The sequence below is a fragment of the Pelophylax lessonae genome, assembly GCF_965119305.1.
Source record: "Pelophylax lessonae genome assembly, chromosome: 4".
NCBI lineage: Eukaryota > Metazoa > Chordata > Amphibia > Anura > Ranidae > Pelophylax > Pelophylax lessonae.
This window is the reverse complement of record NC_138771.1, coordinates 290,260,993-290,282,740: the sequence shown is the minus strand read 5'-3', so window position 1 is coordinate 290,282,740 and position 21,748 is coordinate 290,260,993. Positions and strand designations below refer to the sequence as shown.

At 43.5% G+C, this 21,748-nt stretch overlaps 1 protein-coding gene across 3 annotated transcripts in view; it reads left to right on the top strand.

Moving 5' to 3' along the window:
* Positions 1-21,748, top strand: part of PTPRQ (protein tyrosine phosphatase receptor type Q) — a 451,882-nt gene that overhangs the window by 222,303 nt on the left and 207,831 nt on the right. For all 3 annotated transcript variants that reach the window (XM_082257134.1, XM_082257133.1, XM_082257132.1), the window contains exons 29-32: positions 6,244-6,405; positions 6,495-6,674; positions 11,446-11,553; positions 12,969-13,250. In XM_082257134.1, the coding sequence (XP_082113260.1) occupies positions 6,244-6,405; positions 6,495-6,674; positions 11,446-11,553; positions 12,969-13,250 (732 nt within the window). The remainder of the gene's footprint in view (positions 1-6,243; positions 6,406-6,494; positions 6,675-11,445; positions 11,554-12,968; positions 13,251-21,748) is intronic.

Genomic DNA, 21,748 nt, shown 5'->3' with positions numbered 1-21,748 from the left:
GATCTCTCTCACACGTACCAACACAGACTATCCCCCAATTTAACTGATCCCCAAAGGTTTTTGATTAAATAGCGGAATAGAAAATATGATCCAAAAAAAGTGTATGTATATCACACGTACACAACCACACTAGGCCCCAATTACTATTGTTTGTACCCCTAAAAGGCTAGGAGTAGGGGGAGTATGGAACAGGCAGCACCCTCAAACCTTCAGAAGTATGAGATGAACCCCAACAACTTGGAAAGGTGGATCTCTCTCACACGTACCAACACAGACTATCCCCCAATTTAACTGATCCCCAAAGGTTTTTGATTAAATAGCGGAATAGAAAATATGATCCAAAAAAAGTGTATGTATATCACACGTACACAACCACACTAGGCCCCAATTACTATTGTTTGTACCCCTAAAAGGCTAGGAGTAGGGGGAGTATGGAACAGGCAGCACCCTCAAACCTTCAGAAGTATGAGATGAACCCCAACAACTTGGAAAGGTGGATCTCTCTCACATGTACCAACACAGACTATCCCCCAATTTAACTGATCCCCAAAGGTTTTTGATTAAATAGCGGAATAGAAAATATGATCCAAAAAAAGTGTATGTATATCACACGTACACAACCACACTGGGCCCCAATTACTATTGTTTGTACCCCTAAAAGGCTAGATGAGGAGTAGGGGGAGTATGGAACAGGCAGCACCCTCAAACCTTCAGAAGTATGAGATGAACCCCAACAACTTGGAAAGGTGGATCTCTCTCACACGTACCAACACAGACTATCCCCCAATTTAACTGATCCCCAAAGGTTTTTGATTAAATAGCGGAATAGAAAATATGATCCAAAAAAAGTGTATGTATATCACACGTACACAACCACACTAGGCCCCAATTACTATTGTTTGTACCCCTAAAAGGCTAGGAGTAGGGGGAGTATGGAACAGGCAGCACCCTCAAACCTTCAGAAGTATGAGATGAACCCCAACAACTTGGAAAGGTGGATCTCTCTCACACGTACCAACACAGACTATCCCCCAATTTAACTGATCCCCAAAGGTTTTTGATTAAATAGCGGAATAGAAAATATGATCCAAAAAAAGTGTATGTATATCACACGTACACAACCACACTAGGCCCCAATTACTATTGTTTGTACCCCTAAAAGGCTAGATGAGGAGTAGGGGGGGTATGGAACAGGCAGCACCCTCAAACCTTCAGAAGTATGAGATGAACCCCAACAACTTGGAAAGGTGGATCTCTCTCACACGTACCAACACAGACTATCCCCCAATTTAACTGATCCCCAAAGGTTTTTGATTAAATAGCGGAATAGAAAATATGATCCAAAAAAAGTGTATGTATATCACACGTACACAACCACACTAGGCCCCAATTACTATAGTTTGTACCCCTAAAAGGCTAGATGAGGAGTAGGGGGGGTATGGAACAGGCAGCACCCTCAAACCTTCAGAAGTATGAGATGAACCCCAACAACTTGGAAAGGTGGATCTCTCTCACACGTACCAACACAGACTATCCCCCAATTTAACTGATCCCCAAAGGTTTTTGATTAAATAGCGGAATAGAAAATATGATCCAAAAAAAGTGTATGTATATCACACGTACACAACCACACTAGGCCCCAATTACTATTGTTTGTACCCCTAAAAGGCTAGGAGTAGGGGGAGTATGGAACAGGCAGCACCCTCAAACCTTCAGAAGTATGAGATGAACCCCAACAACTTGGAAAGGTGGATCTCTCTCACACGTACCAACACAGACTATCCCCCAATTTAACTGATCCCCAAAGGTTTTTGATTAAATAGCGGAATAGAAAATATGATCCAAAAAAAGTGTATGTATATCACACGTACACAACCACACTGGGCCCCAATTACTATTGTTTGTACCCCTAAAAGGCTAGATGAGGAGTAGGGGGAGTATGGAACAGGCAGCACCCTCAAACCTTCAGAAGTATGAGATGAACCCCAACAACTTGGAAAGGTGGATCTCTCTCACACGTACCAACACAGACTATCCCCCAATTTAACTGATCCCCAAAGGTTTTTGATTAAATAGCGGAATAGAAAATATGATCCAAAAAAAGTGTATGTATATCACACGTACACAACCACACTAGGCCCCAATTACTATTGTTTGTACCCCTAAAAGGCTAGGAGTAGGGGGAGTATGGAACAGGCAGCACCCTCAAACCTTCAGAAGTATGAGATGAACCCCAACAACTTGGAAAGGTGGATCTCTCTCACACGTACCAACACAGACTATCCCCCAATTTAACTGATCCCCAAAGGTTTTTGATTAAATAGCGGAATAGAAAATATGATCCAAAAAAAGTGTATGTATATCACACGTACACAACCACACTAGGCCCCAATTACTATTGTTTGTACCCCTAAAAGGCTAGGAGTAGGGGGAGTATGGAACAGGCAGCACCCTCAAACCTTCAGAAGTATGAGATGAACCCCAACAACTTGGAAAGGTGGATCTCTCTCACACGTACCAACACAGACTATCCCCCAATTTAACTGATCCCCAAAGGTTTTTGATTAAATAGCGGAATAGAAAATATGATCCAAAAAAAGTGTATGTATATCACACGTACACAACCACACTAGGCCCCAATTACTATTGTTTGTACCCCTAAAAGGCTAGATGAGGAGTAGGGGGAGTATGGAACAGGCAGCACCCTCAAATCTTCAGAAGTATGAGATTGTGTTCACTGTACCCCACAAAGATTGAGTTCACTGCACCCCACAATGATTGTGTTCACTGCACCCCACAAAGATTGTGTTCACTGCACCTCACAAAGATTGTGTTCACTGTACCCCCCAAAGATTGTGTTCACTGCACCCCACAAAGATTCTGTTCACTGTACCCCACAAAGATTGTGTTCACTGCACCCTAAAAGGATGTTGTTCACTGCACCCCACAAAGATTGTGTTCACTGCACCCTAAAAGGATGTTGTTCACTGCACCCCAAAAAGATTGTGTTCACTGTACCCCCCCAAAGATTGTGTTCACTGCACCCCACAAAGATTGTGTTCACTGCACCCCAAAAAGATTGTGTTCACTGTACCCCCCAAAGATTGTGTTCACTGCACCCCAAAAAGATTGTGTTCACTGTACCCCCCAAAGATTGTGTTCACTGCACCCCACAAAGATTCTGTTCACTGTACCCCACAAAGATTGTGTTCACTGCACCCCAAAAAGATTGTGTTCACTGTACCCCCCCAAAGATTGTGTTCACTGCACCCCACAAAGATTCTGTTCACTGCACCCCACAAAGGATTTTGTTCACTGCACCCCAAAAAGATTGTGTTCACTGCACCCCAAAAAGGATTTTGATCACTGCACCCCAAAAAGGATGTTGTTCACTGCACCCCAAAAATGATTTTGTTCACTCCACCCCAAAAAGATTGTGTTCACTGCACCCCACAAAGATTGTGTTCACTGCACCCCAAAAAGATTGTGTTCACTGTACCCCCCAAAGATTGTGTTCACTGCACCCCACAAAGATTCTGTTCACTGTACCCCACAAAGATTGTGTTCACTGCACCCCAAAAAGATTGTGTTCACTGCACCCCAAAAAGGATGTTGTTCACTGCACCCCAAAAAGGATGTTGTTCACTCCACCCCAAAAAGATTGTGTTCACTGCACCCCACAAAGATTGTGTTCACTGCACCCCAAAAAGATTGTGTTCACTGCACCCCAAAAATGATTTTGTTCACTGCACCCCAAAAAGGATTTTGTTCACTGCACCCCAAAAAGGATGTTGTTCACTCCACCCCAAAAAGATTGTGTTCACTGCACCCCAAAGAGATTGTGTTCACTGCACCCCACAAAGGATTTTGTTCACTGCACCCCAAAAAGATTGTGTTCACTGCACCCCAAAAAGGATGTTGTTCACTGCACCCCAAAAAGGATTTTGTTCACTGCACCCCAAAAAGATTGTGTTCACTGCACCCCACAAAGGATTTTGTTCACTGCACCCCACAAAGATTGTGTTCACTGCACACCAAAAAGGATTGTGTTCACTGCACCCCAAAAAGATTTTGTTCACTGCACCCCAAAAAGATTGTGTTCACTGCAGCCCAAAAAGATTGTGTTCACTGCACCCCAAAAAGATTGTGTTCACTGCAGCTCACACACAGAAAAATGGATGTGGATCACTGACACCTGCCTATCTCCAATCCCACACCACACAGCAATATCGATTGTAGTTTGTAGAACACAGTTTCCCTAAAATTCAGCAGACTCTGTCCCTAACAGGATTGAGAAGAGATCGTAGATCAGGATTGAGTGCAGATTCACCCCACCCCCCACACAGCAATATCGATTGTAGTTTGTAGAAGACACTGACCCTATAATTCAGCAGACTCTATCCCTAAAATGCCTACAACTCGCCCTGCCTAAACACTCCGACCTGTCCCTCAATTCTATCCGGACACAAATGGTTTTTTCCTGCCTATCTTTCCCTAATCAGCAGCCAGCACATTGATGTGTGCTCTGTCCCTTAGCTAAGCAGCAGAATGACGCTGCTGCGGCGGCTGCCTCGAACTTATAAAGACTTGGTCACATGCTTCAGACGGCCAATCACAGCTACTAAGACATTTGCAGGCATGGCTGGGATGGCTTAAGGCACACCAGTTAAACGATTGTTGATTGGCTGTTGAAAGCCCGCCATGAAAAGAGCGCCAAAGCATGCAAAACCCGGAAATAAAACGACCGAACACGGATTTTTACCCGAACATACAGTAAAGTGTCCGTGTCCGTGTTCGGGTAAAAAAAATCCAATTATTCGGTACGAACACGAATAATACAGTCCGTGTTCGCTCAACACTAATTATAATACATTGTTGCTAATTATATCACTTGCTAGTATTATTCTCTCTCTTTTTTTCTAATAAAAAAGTTTTATTTTAGCAGTTTTATAGTGAGTTCTAATTTACCAGTTAATTCTACTAAATTATAAGTAGTTAAAAATCCATGGGGTTGGGAGTTTTCTAAGCAGTTAAGAACACAATTGTAGCATAACAGTAAACATTTAATAGAGAGTGTAGTACCAGGACAGCAGAGAAATGTGTTTGAGCTATTAGTGACAGTGTGAGCATGTGTGAGGCAGAAACATACGGCTTTATTTACTCACCTGCTGACACTGAACCCAAACAGAAATCACATCGATCATTGAGAATCATATTGTACAGCACTCATCAATGAAACACATTGAAATAAAGTTTCTGAAAAACAGAAGTACTCCACTATGGCACTTGTTTCAATTTTTTTTATAAAAATCTCAGAAATGTTCTTATTTTATTGAAAAGCCATGCCTGTCTAAAAGTGGCATGACTGGTCTCATTGTGGCATATTTAAGGTGCAAGCCTAACCCAAACTTCTTTTTAATTTTGGATACAGTAAGGAAATATTGCATCCAGTAAGGAAATAAAACATCCAGTAAGGAAGAATTACATCTGTTGTCAGGTGTTCACTGCTATCTGGGTCTCTGTTAGAGAGGTTTCCCATCATAAAAAGTTGATGGGGGATTTAACCTTCCCCTACATAAATTTTGCTTTGTGTTGCAATTGGAGATTTTTATTATTTTACTGCCTGGTGAAACCATTGTCAGCACAACTGTATGTGAGCAGGAACCTCTCCAACTGATAGCAATAAAAACCCAACCCAAGTCCAATTATTTCTCCAATCTATCCAGAGGTATATGAGGGGATACATCTCTAAATTATCCCTGGATAGCAGTAAAACCCAACCAATGTTTTAGTCCTTCCCTCCTTTATCCAAGACGTAAAAAAAAAAAATGTTTTGGGTTAACACTCAGTAGTCATTAATAAGTCAATAAAAAGCAGTGATAGTTAACCATTTTCTACACTGAATTGCTAAAATCTTGAAATTGCTTGATACAAACAGAAAATAATTCTCAGTAAGGCATTTAACATAAATTACATAAAAAGGCAGAAAACATGTTATTCATACTATCAAAGTGTAGGTAAAACTAACTTGCTTCAGCTGACGGCACAAGGGAGTCATTAAACACTTTAGAATCCTAAGTCCAGAATCAGAATGTTACTATATCATTGAGTTCTGAACTCCCTATACAGGATTTAGTGATTTATTTGCATATGTATTACTGTATTGTATAAAAATTGTTTATTCTTATTTTTTATTTCAAGCATATGTTATATCTTATAACATACTGTCTTCCCTGTCACTAGCTACTGAGAATATGCAATATGGAATCAACATTGAGGCTGAACAGCTGTCCTACACTGTTGAGAAGCTTGCACCTTTTACTGAATATACAATTAGTGTGTCTGCTTTTACAACCGTTGGAGAAGGACCACCAACAGATATAGTCATAAGGACAAGTGAGCAAGGTAGTATTTAGTCTCCAAGGGTTAGTAAAAAAAATGAATTATTTCTGTTTGCCTAATATTACTTTAACATTGTAATTTTTTGTCCTTAGTTCCAAGTTCGGTAAATAATATAAGCTATTATAACATAAGTTCAACATCAGTTATGGTGTACTGGGATCCACCTCTGGAACCCAATGGGATGATAACCCACTATACAGTCTATGCAATGGATCTATATACAAGAGAGGCCTTTCACGTGATAACCAGCAACACAAGCATCCTCATACAAGGTATCACTTCTTATAAAATCGTTTCATTCTGTTTTTATTTCACAAATTATTTAGCACTTACAGAAATCATATGGGCAGAAAGCATATGGGCCAATTAATTTAAATGTATGTATAATGATGACTGTATAGTAAAAGGATAGCATTAGAGAAAAAAAAAACAATAAAATATTACCGTTAGTAACAGCTATACCAATATAATTGTGTTTGCCAACAAAATTTTTGATGTCGCTCATTTTTCTTTGTGATAAAATAGCAATATCAACACCTTACCATTCTTTTCCATGTTCAAATAATTTTATTAGTAAAGTAAGGGGCAAACACACAGAGAATAATATTTTTTGCAAATTAACCCCAAAAGAAAGGCGACAAAACAGTGTGCAAAATATTGCAGCAAATTGACTGGGATGCAGCTCTCAAGAGTGTAAAGAAAAATAACAGTTGTGATGATATTAAACAATAATGACTGTAGTTCAACAATATACGTGGAAAAAGATGTAACTGCATGTGCCTAGCTTGGTTGTGTGGGAAAAGAAGGAAAAAAAAAAAGCACTCTTAGCAGCAAAACCTATGGGTTAGTTTATGTAAGCTGGCATTCGAGGGACAGCAGTCATTATATGGATCGAGGAACTGGAAGTCTAGGAGATAAAAGAGTAGAGAAACTAGGAAAACAACCAGGTGGGAGTTGAGATCCGATTCAAATTCTCACAGAATCGAGTGTGGCTGATGTCCTGTCTTGTCATATCTCATGGACGTGCTATTCCAGAACAGGGGAGTCCATGTGTAAGAGGGGCAAATCATAGAAAAGAGGAGGCTGAACGTGAAGGTGGAAAAGAAGAACCAGAAAGAAGGAGAAAGGGGAGCAGATATGGGACCAGAGAAATAGAAAGGGGAGGGAAGGGCAAAAGCAGGTCCAAGGGGCAGGAGTTTTCCAGGCCTTAGCGATGGTTTTCTTTGCAGCAGTAGTGACCTGCAGGAGAAGTTCAAATTGTAGTTGGGTTACTTTGAGAGGTATTTTGTTAAGTAGGGCCATGTCCAGGTCTGGATCCAGAGGACTGTTACACAGGGTAGATAAATTGATGAATTTCAGTCCAAAATGTTTGGACCAGTGGGCAGGTACACCAGATGTGGTAATGCGTGCCTGCATCTGAGCAGCCACGAAAGCAGGTGGGGGAATAGGATGGAAGAAATTTGGCGATCCGAGCAGGGACCAGTTACTAGCGCAAGAGAACATTATAATTTGTTTCCAAAGCCAATATATTCTGGGAAGCTGACTTGATGCCAACCAAAATATCAGACCAATCTTTGACATTCAGCTGAAGACCCAAGTCTCTGGCCTACTTAACTACATAATGGAGGAATGTATGGGGTAGCAGATCTTACAGCTGAGCATAAACAGAAGAAATCAAACCAAGCGCATGGGGATAATTTTTGCATGTACGCTCAAAACCAGTCATGGCAAATAGGGATGAGTCCCTACGCAGATAATAGGCAAAAAAAGGTTTAATTTGAAGAAAACGGAAAAGTTCCAAAGTAGGGAGGTCATGCAATTCACAGAGGGACCCTACTATTCTTTTCATTCTAATTAGATTCCCTGTCTTTTAAGAACATGTTTAGATTTTACATTCACTTTGTTACTTAGGCCTAAGCCCTAAAGGAAGAGTTAGGTCTAGGGTTACTGGATCTTTTGGCTTATATTAAGGTTAACGGTTAGTTTTGGGGTTAGACTCTAGGCTTTAGGATTAGGCATGTTGAGGTAAAGGGTTACATTTTTTTTTTTATTTCAATAGATTTTTATTATTATTTTCATCGAAAAGGTAACAAACATTGTCAAAAAAGACATTAATAACAACATGTGAATAACAATCATAACAGATAATTGATTGCTTAAATGCAGCAAGTACTAAGTTACGAACAATCAAATTCAAATAGTAAAAGAAAGAGTAAAATCCCAGAGACAGTTAAAACTTGCAATATATAAACATATCGTGATAACAGTGTTATAATCGTATATATAAGGAGGGTTCCTCACCCTGCTGTCTCCGCTCCCACATGCAGGAGAAGGGGCAGCCTCTAGGCGTCCCATCGGGAACATACTACGCCCAGTGGGTAGGGGAGGCCCCCGGTGGAGTCGTATCAGTAAAGGGTTACATTTAAAGGTTCACTACGGGTTTAAAGTTTGGTTCGGTATAGGTACTTTAATAAATAATAAATTACCTTCTGGGTTTATTACACTGCTTTTTTTCCAGGTGAAAATGTTACTTTTGCTGGTAGATTTTAACTTTTTTTGTATGAGTTTTCTGGCACTAGCAGTACTTTATACCACCAAAACATGATATATCGATGTTTAACTGATGGAAAATGAGAGCAGTATGCTGGTATTATTTTTGATACATATAACTAAAGATATTATGGTATATATTTTGTATAAGCCAGTAAATAGGGTGAATTTGGCTCCAAGCTTTCCAAAGCAAAGGGGCTAAAAGGTTTCTAGCAGAGCTGGACAAATGGGTGGCCATACACGGTGCCTGCCTTCAGTTCATGATGAAGAGACTCATGAGGTACCCTTCAGCAGCAGCCTTTTGCCAGTAGTACTTACAGTGCTGCCTTGTTCTGAAAATTTTGTTGGAGCATGGCACCTACTGGTTTTCAGCGTGCTAATGATAAGCAAATGGTGACAATGGTGGTGTTGCAGCAGTGGTGGAGTTGCTACAGCTTTTGCCCCAGGATCTTGGGGAGTGAGTGACTATGTTGGCACTTGTAGTTCCACACTAGGGTGACAGTTTTGGCTTGTTTGGCTCTGTGTTAGGTATATAGCTGGCTGACAATATGGTTACTATGCCAAAATGTGTTTGTTTCTGTTTTACAGACAACTGTTCAGACTAATTGTGAACAGCTGAAAGTGTTTACAGACATAGAGCCAGAATAACACTGAACTGGCCTCAGGGATAGTATAGTCTATTTTTGTCAATGACAATACTTTGCAATGACTTTATCAGTTAACGTGAAACTATTGTGTGTGGCAGAAATAAAACTTGGTCAGATTTAACAAGGTTTAGGTTAAAGAAAAGATCATGTAAGCGGCATTTGTGCAAGTCTGAGAGCGCAAGGATACAGCTTTTACCAGCAACCTTTGCTGCTTGCTCCATGACTTAGGTAATTGGGCTTTTTACTTCAGCCTTTGGCAGTCTTTTGTAGAATGCTCTTAGTCTTTGGCAGTCTCCTGTAGCATTTCCAGGGCCTCTGACAAACTATTGCAACATGTTTTCAGTCTCTAACTACTCTACTGTAACATATCTGCATTCTCTTACAGGGTTCTGTAGAATGTCCTTAGCCTCTGTCAGCCTCCTGTGGCATGTTTGCAGCCTATGACAACCTCCTGTAACATTTTCAGTTTCTGATAGCCTGCTATAGCATGTCTGCAGTCTCTAGAAGTCTTCTGTAGCATTTCTTCAGCTTTCTAACAACCTGCCGTAGCATGTCTGCAGTCTCTGGCAGTCTCCTGTAGCTTTTCTGCAGCCTTTAACAACCCACTGTAGCATGTTTGATGTCTCTAGCAGCATTTGTGTAGCCTCTGACAACCTGTTGCAGCATGTTTTCAGCCTCTGAGATCCTGCCCTAGTATATCTGCAGCTTCTGTCTGTGTTTTGTAATATGTGAGCAATATGGCAGCAGTAAAAAGTAGTTGCAGGTAGGTTGTTTTGTTACTGAAATACTGAAAAAAAAGGTTTGTGATCAAAACATGTTTTTCCCCAAAATGTCCATATTTTACCATGCTCAATATGATAAAACTGTTTACCTATTTATTCATATATTATAATCCATTAAACAATTATAATACATTATTTAAATTAATTGTGGCATGCTTAGCTTGGACTTGTTTCATTTCCTTCCTCCTAACCACCCAGACCCATGTGATGCAAACCTGTCTGCATAACTTTATATTATCTCACCTGCAGCTGAGCTGGTCCTGCTGCTTGGGGGGGGGGGGGGGGGTAATGTGATGGCACCCACTGGAGGGGAAGAGGAAGGAAATTGCTGGCTAGCAGTAATATGGTAGGAAGGGGGTGCATCTGGCGTCTTCACATGGGTGCCATAGGTCTAAAGTGATCCCATGCTGGTTAAACTTTACATTTATTTATTTGAAATTGTGGGAATAGACTGAATTGTACATGAAATAAAGATTTATGTACATGACCATTTTGTACACTATAAAGTACAGAAACAAAATAATAGAAGCTATTTCACTACATTTTCATAAGATAGGCATATCATTGTAATCCCTCTTTTTCTAGTAACACATAACTAGAAGACAATTGATAACAGATTGAGGATTGCAGATGGAGCCTGCATTTTAATGTACTTTACACTGGATGTATTGTAGAAAAAAAACAGATTTCAGAAGCGTCAAAACTGCTAAAGTTTTTTTTTAACAAAGAAATTGAAATGCAAAGGGCACATAAGTATTTCTCCTATTCATGTCTGTAAACATATAGATAACAGAAGACTTGTATAACGCCCCAGTTTCCTTCCTGTTTTAAAAAGAAGAGAAGAATCAAAAATGGATGAAAAACTAAATTAAAATATACCCAGGTGCACAGGATTTTATGGCTAACATGACAACAGGGGGAAAATGTGAAAGTGTTGCATCTATTTGTGAAGGAATTTGCAAAATCACCAAGAAAAGACACAATATTTCTTGCATTAATGTGAAAGTTATTTATGTATGCACAGTATAGGCTTGCTTTCTTATGTCAGCTACTTTCTTTGTTAGGCTTAAGAAAGTACACAGATTACAAGATGCGTGTTGCAGCCTCAAACACAGCAGGTGAAAGTTCCCTTTCTGAAGAAAATGATATTTTTGTAAGAACTTTAGAAGATGGTAAGTATACATGTTCTGTTAAATTCAGGCAGGTTGGTTGCATGGGGCCTTACGTACATGTATTGGATTCCCTAAGCAGAAAATCGTCATGATGCTTTTTTTCCTATTCACAATCCTGATAGTGAACAGGAAATAAAGCAAAAGCATTTACAGAGCTTAATAGCTTAAGCTAAAAAATCCCACACACACCTGAAAGGGACTTAACCATGCTGTACATTAGACTTTTGATTAGAGAGAGATGGTACAAAACCAAACAGCCTCTGCTGAGCTCTCTCTTTTGTTCTGTACATCCTGAATTGAATAGTTATTTGTAAAACATGTTTTTTTAATGGTATATTTTTAGTTCCATAAATATAAAATAGTTAAGTTGTAAGTTCCATCGCAAAAAAATGTATAAAGATTTAAAATGACATCAGGAAAAAAAAACAAAGTCCAACTCTGATCTCTGCTTGATTTAGTTAAGCTCTTGCAAGCAGTGAGATTGGACAGCAATCATTCTCCCTCATCAGAAAATCTGCGCTTGCTTGTTCAAGCATACTTGTACACATGTATGTCAGTGGTCTGTCACAGGGATACAGCTTAGTATGGGTGAACAAATAACAAATATGAAAGGAATAATGAATTTAGATTATTTTGCACCACAAGACAGTTATCAAAAATATGAATGAATAGGAATGTTTTGAAAGTGGTTGCATAGTATTAAATAAAAATGTTGAAGTATAAACTTTCAGAAATAAATTATTTCATTTCCAGTACTTAACAATATATACGTTGTTTAAATAATTAGAAGTAATGCTCAAAGCAATTAGTACCCTTAAAATAATGAAACACTTAAAAATTATATGTCCTTGAATTAATGTGAATGCCTGCTCTCCAATCCATTTCGTTTTGGAAAGCCAGATTTTTTAGATAGATGGTATGCAGACTTTTGCAATCTTTTAACACTATGTTTACCAATGGAAGACTGATGCAGATTTAAAATTATGTAAATACATTTTGAGTGCTGTAATCGCCACTATTGTTTTTGTCATTTGACACTTCAGGAGTTGTCAGATAGCTGTGTCTTCTACTATGTACCCTTTTTCCAACACCTACATCAGTGATGGCGAACCTTGGCACTCCAGATATTTTGGAACTACATTTCCCACGATGCTCCACTACACTGCAGAGTACATGAGCGTCATGGGAAATGTAGTTCCAAAACACCTGGGGTGCCAAGGTTCGCCATCACTGACCTACATCATTACAGAACACAGCAGTGACACAAGCTGGAGGATGGAACCATGGTGTACACTTGGGGACTCAGGCATCCTACACTTCTTAAAGAATAGGAGGGGAAATCTTATCATTGTGCTTCACAAGCTTTTCAATTATCTATTTATTAATTCATGTGTACTTCTTATCTCTATTTACAGTTCCAGGATCACCTCCTCAGAATTTGGTTTCAACTGGTGTTAATGCAACTTCCATTAGTTTGGAGTGGTCCCCACCTTTAGAACCCAATGGAATTATTACACTTTATGAAATTATCTACACAAACTCAACAGTTATACTCTCACAAAACACCTCCTCAACAAGCTGCGCCTTGATTGATTTAAATCCATTCACCCTTTATAGAATTTCTGTTCGAGCTTATACTATGTTAGGACATGGAAACCAGTCCACACCAGTTCTTCCTATAAAAACCTCAGAAACAGGTAGGTGTAAATACTTTCCATTTTATTGGTGCTAATTTAAGATATGATGTTAAAATGTACTTAGATTAGCCAATGCAAATTCTGATATTCCAGAACTGCAGTCTCTTGATTTATCAGTAATGTATTGAAAGTTGTCCTTTTATCAGCAGGCTGCAGCAACTCACTTTATTTGTTTTACCTGTACAGAATAAATCTCCTTATTCATAAAGTGGGTGAGAACTCAAAAAGTGAAGGTAATAGGGAACATTTAAAAATGTTATGTGTGCCTAAGCTGCATGCTGAAAATTCTACACTTTGTCTTGAATTCTTCATTAAAAATAACAGTTCACTTCATGGTATGAGTGTTCCTAAATATTTCAGTGTCTACAGCTTCATAGCTATAAATCTTATGTGTGATATCTAAGGCACTGCTGTCTCTGACTGCTAGCCTCAGGAGATTTTTAGTGAAATTTGATGATGTCACTACTGTGTGACTCATGTTTCTCCTGGTTGGAGGTTCTGACATTTCTACTAAAAAGGTAAGAGTGTTGGTTTTTGTTGGGCCCTTAATAATGTATATGGCAAAAATTGGTACCTACATCCTAAATTGAATAGAGAACATGTGCAAAGAAGGAGATGCTTAAGAACTTTCCTGGTACCATGAAAAGCATTCCAGCCACATAAAATCAAAGTAATTTTATTACAAAAAGATACAGTATATACATTTTCTACCAAAATGGCCTCCTCCACACAGAGAAACAGTGCAGAGCAAGGCATAATAAGTTAGCTGCAGGGAGACCATAGACAATATTGGTGACCAAGCTTTTACCCCCTGCCTGCCTTTTGTATGGGCCTAGCTTCCATAAAACATTTCCCCTTTAACCACTTATGGACCGGAAGGATTTGCCCCCTAAATGAACAGGCCATATTTTGCGATTCGGCACTGTGTTACTTGAACGGACGATTGCGCGGTTGTACGACGCTGTACCTAAATAAAATTGATGTCCTTTTTTCCCCATAAATAGAGCTTTCTTTTGGTGGTATTTGATCACCTGTGCAATTTTTATTTCTCTTACGTCCTCCTACAGTCGCCGCCCACTCATACAGTCTTCACCAATGGGTATTGACTTCATCTCCACAGGAGTAACTAGGCATAAGACTTGTTAAAAAACAAAGCATTTTCATAGACACACCTATGGGGGCTGTCCCACTGGTCCAATACCCCCCTGCAATCAGCCATCCCAACTCAGTTTGTCTTCTGCCTAGTTAAGGAGTAAGATACGCTTCCCTGTGCTGGGACTACAGTCTCAGCCTTCTTCTTCTAGTTTATGATTTTATTTACTGCAAATGTGTTTTTTTCTTTGCATTACTAGCTGTTTATTTTGTCAGCATTAGTTAGTCGGATCTTTGGATGAAGACGGCGTTTGCGGGAGCTGGGGGTCGGACTGGTCGTCCTGGTTCTCCAGGACAGAGGGCCAGATGGAATCCCAGCCCGCCATCGAGCGTTTAGCAGGCTATGTGTTCGCACTGGCCTCGCAAGCGACCCATCCCTGTCCTAAGGGATGCAGCCTGTCAGGTGGCTATCTCACTCGTACGTCTCATCCATGGTTCTCCGTGTACTGTTAGCGTCCTGCGTTTTTTGGCTGATGGCACCCCTGCCATCTGAGGGTGGGTGGTTTCCCGTGCAATGTGTGGCACCCCACGCCATCGAGTACAGGTAAGTACATTCTGTGTGGGGCCTCTGTCTGGGGCTGGCAGTCCTCTGTGTCTGTGTTATCCCATCATGTCTGTGCGTTTTTGGGCTCCCTGATCCCGGTCCCTGCGGGGGTTTTCTCTCACAGCCGGTGCGCTGTGTGGGTTTCTGGGGGTCCCTCTCCTGTGTCCCTTTAGGGTGCTTTTGGAGGTACAGACATGTGTTGCGACCGATGCGGGGTGAAAAACCGCCGGTCCGTCATTTTAGGTGTGGGCAGCATGTCTGACTTCACTATGGGCGCTTATACAGCATGTATGTGGTGTGTTTTTGGCGCCTTGCGGCACCATCTTGTGTGTGGCAAATCGTTCGTTCCGAGCACATGTCGGCAGCCATTTTACCGAAGCCTCCCATTACTTTCTATTGGCAACCATTTTTCCTTAGCCTGAAGCCTCAGTTCAGCCTCCTGCGGTGACATCACTTCCTCCTTTTCACTCAGGAGAGTTTGGCTGCAGTGGTAACACTTGTGGGGGTCTGTCTGCTGTCTTTTTACTTGTGCAATCCTTCTGGCTATCAGTTTATCCTGAATAGGGGTCTGTGTTTTCAAAGTTATTGTAGCGGTGTGGTGCGGGGGTCCGTGGTGCGCTTAAAGGGCCAGTACCTTTAAAAAAAAAAATTTTTTTTACATGGAATCTCAGGACAGCAAATTTCCCACAGCCCTGGTGGGGGATTCAGGTTCCTCTGAATCCTCTGCTCTGTCTACTTTGTCTGCTGCAGTGGTGACTTTGGTGTCCAAAGTGGAGATTCTGATGACTGAACGTGCTGCCAGAAAAAGGCTTAGTTTTTCCTTGTCTTCTGATCCTGAATCTAATATGGTTGCCATAGGGGGCGTGCCCCTTGAAGGGTCTCGCTCTTCTCAGTCTGAGGGGGAGGCGGAGGTTGCAGGGGTGAATGATTTCCCCCCTGGGACGGCCGAGGACCGCGCAGCTATGGATGTGCTAATTCTTGCCATTAAAGAAACACCACATTTAGAGGATGAGCCCAATCCTCCGGGCATTGTGTCCTCTTTTGGTACATACAGGACCCGCAAGGCGGCGCAGGTGTTCCCTTGCCCCGCTGACTTTCACGCTACTGTGAATGATCAATGGCGTCATTTGAAACGCACCTTTGTGGTGCCAAAAAAGGTTTGAACTCCTTTATCCCTTTGCGTCTCCTACGGATTCGTGCTGGTGTGTGGCCCCTCAGGTGGATCACACTGTGGCCAGATTGAACAAGGCCACTCTGGTACCCACCGAAGATTCTCCGGTGTTTAGGGATCCTACGGATAGGAGAATGGAATCCCTTGCCCGCCATGCATACATGGTGGTGGGTTCCCTGCTAAAGCTTATTTTCGCCTCTGTCGTGGCGGCTCAGGCTGTGGCGGACTGGACCAAGGTGCGAAGATGCACCCTTGTGGCTGATTCCGCTCCTCCTACTACCGTGGTGATGGTGGACCAGATCTATCAAGGAGTCATGTATTTGTGTGATGCGCCCTTGAATGAGGCCCCATTAGCTGCACGCCTGTCCATTGTCGCGGTAATTAACCGTCGCCTGATATGGTTGAAAAGCTGGTCGGCTGACCAGACTTCGAGAAAAACGGTGGCTGACATCCCCTATGCGGGGTCTCGTCTGTTTGGGGAATCCCTGGATGAATTGGTTAAAGGGGTCACTGGGGACAAGAGCACTCTGCTGCCCCAGAATCCTAAAGTTTTTCCGCGGTAAGCGGGGCCCCTCCTTTAAACCAAATCAGGGGTCCTTTCGTGCCTTCAAGGCACAGAACAAGGGGAAACCCTTCAAGGGCCAGGGTGGCCAGAGAAAGCCCTGGGCGGGCAAACCAAAATCCGGCCGAGCTGGTGCGGCGGCCCAGTCCGCCTCTGCCTGATGGGGCGCCCTCACCCGTTTCAGGGGTGGGGGGACGTTTGCGTGGTTTCCTCCAACCTTGGCTGCTCCGAGTTCCGGACAGGTGGGTTCAGGAAATCATTGGATTGGGTTACAAGATTGAATTCCTTTCGCGGCCGGCAGACAGATTCTTTCCCTCAAATCTTAATTTGACCCCAGGGCGGTTACAGGACCCGCATCAGGCGATGCAAGATCTCTTCGCCCAGGGGGTGGTCGTCCCGGTGCCTCATCGGGACAGATTTCGGGGGTTTTACTCGAATCTGTTCACCGTGCCCAGGAAGGAGGGAAAGGTGCATCCTATTCTGGACTTGAAAGCTCTGAACCGCTTTGTACGCGTTCGGAAGTTCCGCATTGAATCGCTCCGCTCGGTGGTAGCCTCCCTGAGTCCAGGCGAGTTCCTGGTCTCTATCGACCTGAAGGATGCGTATCTACACATCCCCATTTTCGAGGGTCATCAGAGGTACCTCCGATTCGCTATCGCGGAGGAACACTATCAGTTTGTGGCGTTACCTTTCGGTCTCACTTCGGCTCCAAGGGTGTTTACCAAAGTGCTGGCTCCCGTTCTGGGCCTGTTGCGGGCTCAGGGCATTGCGGTCTTGGGATATCTGGACGATCTCCTGTTAAGATCGACTGCCAGCCAGAGCCTGCTGCGCGATCTGTCCATTACGGTGCAGACACTTCAGGAGTTCGGATGGACCATGAACATACAGAAGTCGACCTTGTCTCCTTCGGTTCATTTCCCATGTTTGGGAATGGTTCTGGACTCTGCTCAAGCGAAGGTGTTTCTGCCGGAGGACAAGCTCCGGACCCTACAGAATGAGGTCAGAGCCCTCCGGGACAACGAATCCTCGTCTCTCAGGACCTGTATGCGGCCCTGGGGTTGATGGTGTCAGCCTTCGAGGCGATACCATTCGCACAATTTCACACAAGGTCTCTCCAAGCGGAGATCCTGAACAGATGGGACAGACTCCCACAGTCCTTGAAACTGAGGGTGTCTCTGTGTCACCAAACCAGAGTGGATCTTCTGTGGTGGCTTCAGTCCCCGGCGATGGCGGACGGAAAATCCTTCCGGCCATTACTGTGGACAGTGCTTACCACGGATGCCAGCCTATCGGGCTGGGGTGGAGTCCTGGGCAACCTGTCTGCCCAGGGCACTTGGTCAGTGGAGGAATCCTCCTTCCAAATAAACATATTGGAATTGAGAGCGATCAGGCTGTACCTACTCCATTGGTCGGACCGTCTTCAGGGCCGCCCTGTACGGGTGCAGACGGATAATGCCACTGCGGTGGCTTACATCAATCACCAAGGGGGCACCAAGAGTGCCCGGGCGGCCCAGGAAGTGACCGGTATTCTGTCTTGGGCCGAGACTCATGTCCCGGCAATATCGGCAGTTCACATTCCAGGTGTAGAGAATTGGCAGGCCGATTACCTGAGCCGCCAGACCCTGGACCAGGGGGAATGGTCCCTACACCCGGAGGTGTTTCAAATGCTGTGTGCAAAATGGGGATCCTCGGATTGGATCTGTTCGCGTCTCGGCTAAACCACAAGGTGGAAATGTTCGTGGCAAGAACGTGCGATCCTCTGGCAGATGCCTCGGATGCGCTGGTGGTGCCTTGGCATCAGTATCATCTGATGTATGCCTTTCCTCCGATTCAGTTGTTGTCCAGGTTCCTTCGCAGGTTGGCCTCGGAACCAACATTGGTGATTCTGGTGGCGCCGGACTGGCCACGCCGGTCCTGGCACACGGACATCATTCACCTGGCCGTTGAGCCTCCATGGCGGCTGCCAATGCGCGAAGATCTACTGTCTCAGGGACCAATCTTCCATCCTGCTTTACAGTCGCTGGCTTTAACGGCATGGCTGTTGAAAGCCAGGTCCTGAGGGACAGGGGTCTCTCCTCAGAGGTCATTCCTACCTTAATCAAGGCTAGGAAAGCATCATCTGGTAAGATTTATTACCAGACATGGAAAGCTTATTTTGCCTGGTGTGAGTCCAGGGGCTTCTCTCCTCGTTCATACTCGGTGGCGAGAATGCTGGCTTTCCTTCAGACTGGTGTGGACCAGCGCCTTGTGTTGACCACGATTAAGGGCCAGGTATCTGCACTGGCAGTCCTTTTCCAGCGCCCCGTGGCGTCTGATTCATTGATTCGCACCTTCATTCAAGGTGTGCATCACTTGGCCCCTCCTCGAAGGGCGCCCTTACCTCCATGGGACTTGAACTTGGTCCTGTCCTTATTGCAACGTTCCCCGTTTAAAAACATTAGGGAAATCTGGTTACCGCTGCTGTCTAGAAAGGTTGCCTTTCTTGTGGCAATCACTTCTGCTCGCAGAGTGTCGGAGTTGGCGGCCTTGTCTTGCCGCTCCCCTTACCTGGTGGTTCATAGGGATAAGGTGGTCTTGCGACCTAACCCGTCCTTTATTCCAAAGGTGGTTTCTGATTTTCACCTTAATGAGGACATTGTTTTGCCTTCGCTCTGTGCGAAGCCTAAGCATCCTAAGGAGGTTGCCTTGCATTCCTTGGATGTTGTCAGGGCGATCAGGGTTTACCTGTCGTTGACTGAATCCTTTCGAACATCGGATTCTCTCTTTGTCCTTCCTGAGGGACCTTGGAAGGGTATGGCTGTGTCTGCGGCGACCATTTCAAAATGGATCAGACAGACAATTGTACAGGCCTATTCATTGAAGGAACGGGTACCTCCATTCCCTGTCAAGGCGCACTCTACCAGAGCGGTGAGTGCGTCCTGGGCTTTCCGACATCAGGCTTCGGTGGCCCAGGTGTGTAAGGCTGCGACTTGGTCGTCAGTACACACCTTTTCAAAATTTTACAAAATTGATGTTCTGGCATCGGCGGATGCCTCCTTTGGCTGCAAAGTTCTCTGTGTGGCTGTACCATAAGGGAACCCTGGTTTTATTTCGGGTCCCTGGCTGTTGGGGTTGTTCATCCCCTTGGTTATTTGCTTTCCTGGGTCGTTGCTCCTGTTGAGCCTTTTTTGTTACCCAGAGGGTTACCTTTCTGTTCACGTAAGGTTCCTTTCTCTGTTGTGGGTACTGCGTTGCCTTTCTGATGGTTGCGTTGCCCACCCCTCATGTCTACACTGCTTTGGGAAATCCTCATTGGTGAAGACTGTATGAGTGGGCGGCGACTGTCAGAGGACGTAAGAGAAAACCAAATTTTTGTAAAATCTTACCGTAAAATTCCTTTCTCTGAGTCCTCCGACAGTCACCGCCCCCCGACCATCTATTGGGGTTCTTATACACTTAACTGCTTGCTACCAAACTGAGTTGGGATGGCTGACTGCAGGGGGGTATTGGACCAGTGGGACAGCCCCCATAGGAGTGTCTATGTAAATGCTTTGTTTTTTAACAAGTCTTATGCCTAGTTACTCCTGTGGAGATGAAGTCAATACCCATTGGTGAAGACTGTATGAGTGGGCGGCGACTGTCGGAGGACTCAGAGAAAGGGATTTTACGGTAAGATTTTACAAAAATTCAGTTTTTTTGCGCTATAAACAAATATTTTTCACATTCTGCTATATAACATTCCCCAAAAAAAATTTAAAAATCCAAATTTTTTAACATTTTAGGCCAATTTGTTTTCTACTATATATTTTTGGTAAGAAAAATCGCAATAGGTCTATTTTAATTGGTTTGCGGAAAAGTTATCGCATCTATTAACTACGGAAAAGATTTATGTCATTTTTATTGTTTTTTTTTTCTTTTTACTAGTAATGGTGGCGATTTGTGATTTTTTGTGGGACTGCGACATTGCGGCGGACAGATCAGACACCTGGCTGACATTTTTGACACTTTTGGGGGGACCAGTGACATTACTACAGTAATCAGTGCTAAAAATATGCACTGTTACTGTAATAATGACACTGGCAGGGAAGGGGTTAACACTGTGGGGGATCAAGGGGTTAAATATGTACCTAGAGGCGTGTTTCTAACTGTGGGGGGGGGGATGGCTTGTGAAATGATCACAGAGACCTGTGTTCCTATATAGAAGGAACCTTGTGTGTCTCCAACAGCTGACCATTCTTCTCTCTCAGTGGGGAATGATCGCGGGTGTCAGGCGGTAATCGGAGCCACCTGCTCTGTGCATTGGCTTCCCCACTGATGAGCGGGGATGGGAGCGCGCCGCCGGTGGTACGCTCGCCCTCTAGCTGCCTGCGCGCGACCGACGTATACCTATGGCGGTTCACGCAGGAGCGGCTGCCTGCCACAGTATAAGCGGTTAACAAGCAATGAATGAGCTTCAAGCCAACCCCTCATGGACCTCTGTAGCGGCAGGCACTGTTGTGAAATGTATCCTGAAAAATCACAAGAGAAGCACTGTTAGTCCTGGTATAGATATGGACTTAAAGTTGTTCTAAACACAGAAGTGTTTTCTACCTTATTGTACTCCATGCATTAAGGTAAAAAACCTTCTGCAAGAAGCTTCCCCCCAGACCCCCTTTTATACTTACCTGAGCCCAATTTCGATCCAGCGATGTGCATGGGAGTTAAGGCTCTCAGCTCTCTCCCACTTCATTGGCTCAGAAACAGTGGGAGTCATTGGCTCCTGTTGCTGTCAATCACAGGCAGTGAGTAGGTAGTCAGCTTGTCAGAGGTAGTCAGAGTGAGCAAGCACGAGTGCCCCCATAGCAAGTGGATTGCTATTGGGGAACTCAGCAAGGGGGAGGAGCCAGGGGTGCTGGCAGGGGACCCGAAAAGAGGAGGATTGAGGCTGCTCTGTGCAAAACCATTGCACAGAGCAGGTACGTATAACATGTTTGTTAATTTTAGAAAAAAAACAAATCCTTTGCAATCACTTTAACCACATAATGACCGCCCACCACAGATATACTGCGGCAGGCAGCTGCTGCTGGGCAAAGTGACGTATCGGTATGTCA